General features: G+C 40.5%; 1 protein-coding gene across 1 annotated transcript; it reads left to right on the top strand.

Annotated features, from left to right (window-relative positions):
* The first annotated feature begins 1,199 nt into the window (after positions 1-1,199).
* fndc7a (fibronectin type III domain containing 7a) lies at positions 1,200-8,898 on the top strand. The gene is made up of 14 exons (XM_020100849.2): positions 1,200-1,397; positions 1,886-1,904; positions 2,067-2,324; positions 3,061-3,315; positions 3,843-4,100; positions 4,200-4,454; positions 4,902-5,156; positions 5,601-5,858; positions 5,993-6,250; positions 6,520-6,774; positions 7,041-7,304; positions 7,405-7,428; positions 7,677-7,713; positions 8,275-8,898. Exons 1-13 carry the CDS (start codon positions 1,341-1,343, stop codon positions 7,706-7,708), a joined length of 2,448 nt encoding a protein of 815 aa, XP_019956408.1. The 5' UTR covers positions 1,200-1,340; the 3' UTR covers positions 7,709-7,713; positions 8,275-8,898.
* The last annotated feature ends 1,566 nt before the right edge of the window (positions 8,899-10,464 follow it).

Consider the following 10,464-nt stretch of genomic DNA (forward strand, 5'->3'; position numbering starts at 1 on the left):
GAACAGGTAATTTGGGAAATCTGACCCTGTAGCCTTTTGTTCCGTGAATTCTATAAATGTGCCGATTATTTCATGCGTGTGAAGTCAAATTTGATCGGATTTCTTCTTTTGGCCTTTATTCACAAAAGCGCTAGTCCGTAGCTGGTCCTCAGGGATCCTCCCAGCCCATCTTCATAATACACCTGACGCACACATCAGGCCACTGGGGAATAGAGAGACTTCTATTCAAACCTTATACCTTTCAGAGGGTCGGCTTAGAATTTGTCTTTGTACATTCTGTACTTCTATAGAATATATTTCCCATGGGCATAAACATGAACTTACCTAGTTTTTTAAGGATACATAAGGCAGCATGTTTCTCTTTCTCTTCTTTCAGTCTTGTGGTTTTATATTTCAGAGCTAATAGGGTTTTGCAGATGATGGAAGAAGTATTCACATTCTTTATTTAAATAAAAGTACAAATTCTACAACCTCACCTATTTCAGTCATTCAGCATCAACAAATGAGGATATGCATGATTTACTCTGACATCTGAAAAGTGACTAAAGCTGTCAGACAAATGTAATGTGAAAATGTATACTATTAATTAGAATAAGACAGTTGGATAAATGACAATAAAGTTACAAAAGTACTTGACTAAATGTACTTAGTTACTGTCCACCACTGGGGTTTTGTTTGCATCCTAGGATCAACTGAAAATGCTTTACTTTAATGAGATCATCAACATCTATATTTATATTTCACATTACCTTATAAGTGTTTCTGGTATGTGTTTCATCAGGTAATAAAAAATTGGGGGCAAAAGTGGTTTCGCCTATAACACGATATCATGGACACAAAAACCAGGAGAGATCAAATATTGTTTTGATGAAACTTTAAACGCTATGAATGTCAGCAACAGAAATAGGTCACCACTTGTATCGTGTTATTTCGGTGTGAGATGGCATAGATGTTTAATGGGATGTTAAAATCCAAAGATTTAAGAAAATATACACTATTTTCACCACTCTCTATATATCAAAGGTCATGGTTGCAAAAAATAAGAAATTAAAAAGTAAGTTTTCAATATGTATCCTCATCTATTCAGGTGAGCTTCCTCCTCTCATAAGCCACTCATACACCCCTGAGGGGAGGAGTTACGGCCTTTGGGCTCTTTGGTATTTGCTGAAACAATAAAGGACCTGTCGTTTCATCTGAGCAAGGGAGTGAGAGAGAGAGAGACAGAGAGAGAGAGGGGAAAAAATCCAATTATAATATCCAGCTCGAGCTGCTTCCCTGAAGTCATTTTGAAACACCTCTTGCCTCCAGGCAGTAGCACCACAGAGAGAACGGCTGAAGGCATGGGAGCAACTCAGTTAAAGATGCTGAAACTTTTACTTTTACTGACCATTACAGAGGTAAGAGGCAATTTATTTTCTATGAAGCAACAAATTACTTCAGAAAGCAACTTCAACATCATCAGTCCAGACCAGATATTCCTGTTTTTATTATTGTGCACTTTGTTTATAACCAAATAAAGAGTAGTGAATAGCTGCAGGACTTTTCGAACACATGAACACTGGTTCTTTTGAGTGTCACTGCTGTCAACAAGTGCGTGTGGCGAACCCAACTGTAGCTCAATAGACAAATTCATCCCGACCTGAAAGAAATACCTGCACCGACCGGCCCTGAAATCTGTGTTGAGTGAAAGTAATGTGCAGCCTGCTGCCTCTCATGCAGCAAGAACATGATCCAGGTCATAATTAGGATGTAATGTGAAATACCAATAGCCTGCTGCTACCCCTGGAATGATGCCTTTGTCTTGAAATCTTTCTGTTTCCTGCCATTACTCATCAGGTGATTTTTTTCTTTTCATGCATTAATTTGAATGTTTTGTCATTTTCAGATTTGTGCAGCTGAAAATGGTAAATCATCTTCTTTTACAGTTGCCTTGAGATACTTTGTGACAATCCCAAGGTTGAATAATGTATCCCTTAGTTTTTCAAATACAAACTACCATTAAAAAATCCCCCCCAAAGTATTTTTGAATGTGTCCCAAAAGTTTTCTCTTCTCTTATCCCCTTTAGACATGACATTTTCAGTGTTTACGGTCACATCTAAGAGCATGACAGTGCAATGGAGGGGCCCGCCTGGTGCCAGCTCCTACAAGATCACGGCGACCCCCAAGAACTCCTCGAAATACCCCGTCTTCGCTCAGTTCAGCGGTTACTCTGTGATGGGCTCATTCAACTCCCTGTCCCCAAACACAGTGTACACTGTGCGGATAGAGGCCATGGACAATGCTCTCAATGTCCTCAGCAGCGCGTTGACTGAGGAGACAACAGGTCAGTAACTATAACAAGGAGGTGACTTAGATTCAGATACTTTATTATACATCCAAACAGAAATGGGAGTACTTACTGCTTTATATAGCAGTGGAAAAAGTATTCAAATCCTCTACACAACTAAAGTAACAATGCTACAATGCGAAAAGTATTACTGAAGCAAACCAACCATAGTATTATTACCTAAATGTACGTTAAAAGAGTAAGAATGGTCTATGTCTTTATCACTGTATTTACATAAAATATTAGGTAATTTCAATTGCTTATTTGTAACGCAATCATAAAATCTTAAGATTATCAATTATTAATACATTTTCAATAACATGCCAAGCATTATGTAGCTCTACAGACTACTGTCTGTAGAGCTACAGACCTGCTGCATTTCTCTGTTTTTCAAAATCATTAAAAACTGAAAAAAATGTATACAACCGTCCCATTATTTGCATTTAAATCAACTTGTTACAGTAAAAACTACAATATTACATTCCCAAATGTGTTAGAAGAGAAATATAAAGTAAATAACTGTACTATTCTATTAGAAAATAATACACAAATACTTCAAACACGTACCAATGTACATACTTTAAACTAAGTACCATAAATGTGCTTAGTTACATGCTACCTCAGCATTTATCATATATCACTATATATAGGAAAAATAGACAATCCTCAAAGTATTCTGACCCAACTTTAACAATAACTGTAATATTCGTTGCTTTTGTTTTTTCCCCTCCAGCTCCTGAGGTGCCCACCATCATACAGGCCTACTCCAAACACAGCGACAGCATCACTGTCGAGTTCACAGAGGTCTCCGGGGCAACCAGCTACATCTTGAGGGCAGAGTCAGGTGATTTCTTCTATGAGACCGAGGTAAACAGCACCCCAGGCACCGTGGTGCTTCTCCAGCCCCTCACTAACTACATGATGAGCGTCATGTCCGTCAACTCGGGAGGGAGGAGCCAGCCCTCACATCCCGTCGAGGCCAAGACAGGTACGGACAAAATGTCTAAAAACTCTAGACTCCTAGATATCAGGATTTATACTGCGGGTAAATCATTAAAACTTGTGGTTGGAAAAGCTGATCAAAGATAATGTGTTAATAATGCTCTCTGTCCACTTCCACTTGTCCAGACATAACACATTAGAAGCAGTTAAGTCAAGATGGTGATCAGTGTGTGGAGAGTGAAACACAGCCTTTTTGTTGTTCCTGCTGGACAATAGATTGTTATCTCTCTCCGCCGGCCATAACGGCATGTCATTTCATGCCCATTGTCACACAGCCTCTGCTCTTTGCAGCACACTCAGGAGGGTGGAAACTGTATCCACACCTCTGCACCATAATGTTCTCATGATATGAAAAGAGAAACCATGAGAACTAGGTTGTCTCCAGTCCTGAAGAAGAAATGAATGTAACATAATCACAGGGACATTTTTTTTTACATTTTACACCTCTTACAAAAAAATTGGAGACAGAGCACAAAGTAAGAAATGTGTGTCCTTGTTTGTTTTTGCCTGTAGTGGTGATTGCACCACAGTTGAACACCACGTCCCCGAGCAACAACACCATCCTTGTGAACTGGCCTGCTGTTGAGCATGCCGTCCTCTACACACTCTGCATTATCCGAGAGGGCTCCAACACCCGCATCAAGGTCAACTCCACTGACACCATGGTGACCTTTGATGGTCTGGAAGCAGGGACTATGTACTGCATCAAGGGCACGGCCTGGGACACTGATGGTCGAACTGGAGACGACCTCACTGTCTGCCAGATCACACGTAAGCATGATAAGAGATAAGTTACACTAAAAAACCTACACTCAAACCCAATAGGTATGTTTGTGGTAATATAATTTCTTATGTGCTTTTCATCTTCAGGTCCACCAAGCCCAGATGTGGCCTTTGTCCAGTTGACTCAAGGTCGGTCCCTTGGGCTCACTGTGTACTGGGTGCCAGTGCAGGGAGCAGAGACCTACATAGCCATGACCTCTGATGGACAAAACTGTACCTCAACAGCTAACAGTTACTGTTACATTGTAAATGTGGAATGTGGCCAGAACCACACTGTTACGGTAGCAGCCTACAACAGGGCCGGACCCAGCAGCCCCTCAAACCCAGCTGGATATATAACATGTGGGTAAAACACACACAGCGACAGAGGCGTAACGCATACTACCTACACATGTTTTTTAAATGATTATGTGAGCATTTTAATGTTGGGTGGAGTGGTGATGCAGTGGTTTGCATAGTAAAGCAAAAAGGTACTTGGTTCGGATCCAAGGTCGGCCTCGGCCTTTCTGTGTGGAGTTTGCATGTTCCCCCCATGTCTGCATGTCATTTGTCCAGGGTTCTTTGACAGTCCAAAGACCATAAGTTTGTATTTTGTAACCTTTGGACAGAGGCAAGCTAGTTTATCCCCCTTATTTTAGTCTTTGTACTAAGATAACCATCTCCTTTTAGTTGTATGCTTTCCACACAACATGCAACTGGTACTTTTTAAATCTTAGAGAGTGAATAAGCTTTTAACAAGCAATGTCTTTTCTTTTCTTCCCTGAACCTCCATCCCTCTTTCTCTGCCAGACCCATGTCCTCCAGAGAACATCTGGGTGGAGGAGCCTGAGGCAGGCAACTGCTCGCTGGTGTGGGATGAGGTGCAGCTGGTGGAGTACTACATAGCTTTCATAAAGAGGGATGACGGGACAGAGAATTCGTGCAACACTACTGACACCACCTGCCAATTTTTCTGCATGTGTGGCCACACCTACCTCACCACCGTCTTCCCCTACAACCAGGCCGGCCCCAGCCCTTCCTCACATGTCCACAACTACACCACCAGTAGGACCACCACACAGAAGCACCCACATGCATTATCACCACCAACACATGTGTTTGTTTTCAAGTCAAAGTTCATTGCAACTGGTTTTATATTATCAGGTCATTAACATTTTGTGTCTTAGTTTTGGGGACTATTTATGTGGTGGTCATGTTTATCATCATCACAAATAACACTTGTAGTAGCGGAACACCATTTTGTAACATAAGAAAAAGCCCCAAATCCAAGTCATCCTGTTTGTTTTCCTCCGGGTTTGTTTTTCTGAAATCATTGCCGTTCCAAAATCTCACCTTTCTGCAAGGTGATCACACATCAAACCATGTCGACATGAAGTGAAAACAATGGAGGCGTGGAAGATACAAGAAAAGATATAAAGATATATTTGCCTGGTGTGATTATCATTCTCCCATATTTTTTGTATTTCTCTTCCCACCCCATCTCCCCAGTTCCTTGTTGTCCACAGAACGTTACCGTCAACCTGGTTTCCACGGAAACCCTGGAGGTCATGTGGTCACCGGTCATAGGGGCCGAGCTGTACGAGACAACAGCAGAACAGACCAACGACGTTGTGCACTGTAACGACACATCACCGGTGTGTGCCCTCTCAGACCTGAGGTGCAACACGGCTTACTCTGTGACAGTCACGCCTTGCAGCGAGTCTCGAGGATGCAACCGCACCTGCACGCCACACACACACGAGACGGGTATGGACGAGTTAAATTAAATTACTATAAAAATTATTTCTAATAGGCAGATCAACCTACAATATTGAAGAGGTAAAATAATTATTGAGAGAATTATTTATGACCTCCCTTACTCTCTGTCTATGATTTCACAGCTCCATGCTCTCCAGAGATCCTGAATATGACACAGACAAACAACGCCACGTACAGGGTCCACATCACCACACCCAACACACCCAACACAAACTACACAATCACTGCCACTGGTCGCTATGACACACACACTTGCCACACAAGAAACAGCTCCTGTGAGCTCACACAGCTGCCCTGCGGTTCCATCTATATAGTCACAGCAGTGGCCACCACAGCTGTAGGACGGAGTTTACCCGGATACAGTAAATCTTTGGAGACAGGTATGACAGTATGATTGGTTATCACCAGGATTAGCCCTAAGTAAAATCTATTCTATTTACAGTAAATAGTTTGTCTGAGAGAGCCATGTGGGGAATTATTTGACGGAATTAGATGTTATTTTAGTCCCTCTTACTATCCAAGCTGTCATGACTCAATCAGTTGAACCTGTTTAATCTTTTCCAATATTAAAGTTAAGCACAGATAAATGGTGATCCCAAACATCTATTTACTCACATGCACAACAGTATTCTATATTCCTCTCCCCAAGGTCCGTGCTGTCCAGCGTTTGTGAATGTGACCCAGGTCACACAGGCTATGACCAACGTGACGTGGTCAGCTGGCAATGGAGCTCGCTCCTATATCACCTCACTGACGTCCTCAAAAGGACACGCTAAATGCCACACCATGGACACCCACTGTCTGATGGGATGCATCACCTGTAGCACCAACTACAGCATCCACCTGGAAGCCATCAGCAGCACAGGACACAAGTCAGAGTGCCAGTATCGTGGATTCTCTTCTAGTGAGGATAAGTACATGCGTTTACACGTTGGATTTATTAATAGTGAATAACAATTCATAATTAATTAATAAGACAAAATTAAATTTAATTAAATAAACAATAGTAATCATCACAGTAATAATAATCACAATGCTTGCTGGAAATAAGTGGTTATAAGCCTTTGTTAACAGGTGGGTTTTAAGGAGTTTTAAAAAAATTTCCAGAGACATTACCGGAACTCCCATATGATTTTTCGATCTCTTTTAACCCCTTTCACTTTTTTGTAGGTCCCTGCTGTCCAACGGGCATCAAGCTCTATCGCACGGCCAACAACTCTCTCAGGGTCTACTGGCGCTCTTTGGGCCCTCAGATCCATAACCACACTGTAGAGTTGTACGGGACAGGAGCAAACTACACCTGCATGGCAGCTGCTGGTAATACACATTGTGACATCCAGGAGGATTCGTGTGGGGACGTCTATACAGTAGTGGTGGCACCAGTGACCCAGAACAGGATCAAAGTCCACTTCTGTCAGCCCAGGAAATACTCAGGTAGGTCATAACGTAGACTTCGACATGATTAATATCACAAGTCTGAATTTGTTCTTATAATTTGTATTTGATTTCTGTTCAATTTTTGTCACTTTTTCAGTTCCCTGCCCAGGAAGTAATGCTGGTATGGCTGAGTATCCCCGACACTTCACTCTCGTTAGCTATAGTTAAAGGAACAGTCTTTTGGTTATTACACTTGTTCACTTTCTTGGACAGAGCCAGGCTGTTTCTCCATCTCCTGAAAGTTCAATCTTCTGTAGCACTCAACAAAAAAACAAATAAGCACATTTTCCTGATGCTAATTAAAGTGTAATTATATTATGAGCAGTATGAAAACTGTTGCTGCACTCATTTCTTTCTTTCTTTCTTAAGTGATCTCTCTTGGAAGAAGAAGCTTGGATTAAATGTCGTAAGTTTCATTGTTACTAACTCAGAGTTATGTTACGATCAGCACATTTTTCTTTAAATCACATGTTGACTGTGAACATATGTGAAGGAAAGTGATGAAGGCTTCTTTCACAGGGTCCATTGTGCTTTAAAGGGTATAGTGTGACGGCATCACAATTATCCATAAATTGACTCTACCTTTAGTGCACTGGTATAACAATAGTCATGTATGAGACAGCAGATAGACAGGTATGATCTCTATCTGCCTTAACCTATGGGACATCACATGTCCGACACGTGTCTTTTTACACTGACATACATGTCTAGTCTATAAAACATGGAAACAATGAGGAGGGTAGCGTGACTCAGGTAAATAAAGATGGAGATATGCTGTGGGAACATGACACATTGATGAGTGGTGGTAAGATGATAGTTATTTATTAGCCAGTCTAACAAAGCAGCCATTTCTTGAGTGTGCTGAATAAGTATGGAAGGTCTTATGAAATACTGATAATAACCAGGTCTTACACTTAGTCCATGTTGATTATTTCTCTTTCTCACACTCGTTTTTCTTGCTTTACAGTGAACACCCACCACCACGACCAACAGACCAGCATGGACACAGCAACCAACAGCAACTGTGACAATCTCGTAAAACCAGATGAAATATCACTCTTGTTTAGGAATTTCCCCTTTTTGTTGTAACTGTTAGTCAGAAAAAGTGTCCGACAAACAGTTTCTATATGACCAACAACAGCTGAAACACTGAATTAAAAAAAATTTAAATTGTATATTTTTGCTCTGCAATTCTAACAGTTGCCTATTATTAATGAAACTTTATCTTTTAACTAATTGCAAAGGAAGCCAAATTGGAAACTTGTCAGTGAGCACCCCCGCATGAAATCATGGCAATTATCATTTGAAGATGAAACAAATTTTAGATAACACTTTAGGACTTCTCCAAGTAGAAGACCTCCGTATGGCTGTATGACGTATCTGGGCTGTAACACAGGCTGGTGACCCAGAAAAGGGTCACAGGTAAAAGTAGGGCAGCAGGTATCCATCTCTGTGGCCTGGAGTCATGTATGCCAAGTGGATGATGCGTCTGATCAGATTGCTGAAGAAAGATTCAGTGTTATCTCTGCTTTCATTGAATTTGTTTTCTCTGAGCTGACAGACGACAATAAAACACATTGTTTCTGCATTAGACCATAGTGTGCCGTTCTTTTATTTCTCCTCTTTTTAAGAGGTAGAAACATTTCCTTCTGGTGTTTGGGGCTGCGGAATACATGATGAGTTGACTTTCACTGACCTTAAGAACATTTTATATCTGACCTCTGAAGTTCATTTGCACAGTTTGATAAATACACATTAAATATAACTGAACATCACCAACTCGTTTTCAATCTACACAGTAGCTGTAAAAAAACAGATTTCTTGTACTGTATAATTGATCACGTTTGTAATGGCCCAGACAAGAATGATGGTAAAAAAAAGACAATTACCAGGCTCAATTCACAAAAATGTGCGGTATTCAAGGAAGCTCGGTTCCCGCATTAGACAAACAAAAGGTACTGGACACAATGGGATGAATAATGCTAAAGTCAGACATAGGCTACCTGGGAGAGCTCAGAGCAGAGACGGGGGTGTGGATCTATTACCAACAGCTCTTTTTGTTACACACTGCAACACACAAGAAGTAGCACATCCTATGAACAGGAAATCCCTATTCACTTAAGCTGGTTACAAGTTGTTATTTTAATATCCTGGATTACAAAAAAGCATATTAAATTAATCTTTATTAAAATAAATTATACTGTATGGATAAATAAAATTTGAGCAAGAAGCCAAAACGTAATTTTTGTCTTGAAATCTTACAAAAATAAATATTTAATACAACTTCAAGACAAGCTATAGAACTACCTTCTATTTTGAATTTAAGTTCAGTTGTAGGTAAATTGAGATGACATAGTTGACCCTATTCCTTTCAGTAAATATTACACTATAGCTGATAGCTGTACTTTTTCGCACAGATTCAGATTGCAATTTATATGAAAAACCTATAACACAAGTTTTGTATTTTCCAACTAATTTCATTAAACTTTATGCCCAATTTCCTACAGTAGCTTGTATTACTGTTAATTACTCTGATTGTAAAAGAAAACATATATTCAATTTGAATAAAGTAATTTGTGCCATACACAGTAGACCTGCTTGGTAAAGAGTAAATATTCATTAAATTAACATTTATGCTGCATGTTTGTTTGGCTACATTTGAAATCCCTAGCTTTGTGTCTCAAACTGATGTTATGCCAACCGACACAGTCCAAAAGCCAGCCATTACAGAATGATGACTAATGAGCATTTCCAAAACAACATGACATCAATCCAGGAAGGATGAAGTGGAGGGACTAGGGTCATTTGCTTTCTAGTGTATCATACAAAGGAGATTATGTTACCTCACAGCAGGCCAATCCTTTTTTTATGCAAGGGAGGAAAAACTGGGAAAATCAGTGATATAGTTTACGTGTTTGTTTTTTTACCTTCAAAGCTACGTTGGTCCAGTTCAGACAAAGACTCCAAAGTTTTGAGCAAAAGAAATTAAATCTTCCAGGGACATGGAAGACATGCAGTTTGAGCATAATGGGGTGGGGGATTGACCCCCACCTCCACCTAACCAGCCACATACTTCCTTCTCATGATGACAGGGAGCCCACAGGCATCTACCTGTCCTCTTTTAGGACGTCCTGATTGGTTCCCATGAAGTTGATCT

The sequence above is a fragment of the Paralichthys olivaceus genome, chromosome 16 (genome assembly GCF_024713975.1).
Source record: "Paralichthys olivaceus isolate ysfri-2021 chromosome 16, ASM2471397v2, whole genome shotgun sequence".
NCBI classification, from domain to species: domain Eukaryota; kingdom Metazoa; phylum Chordata; class Actinopteri; order Pleuronectiformes; family Paralichthyidae; genus Paralichthys; species Paralichthys olivaceus.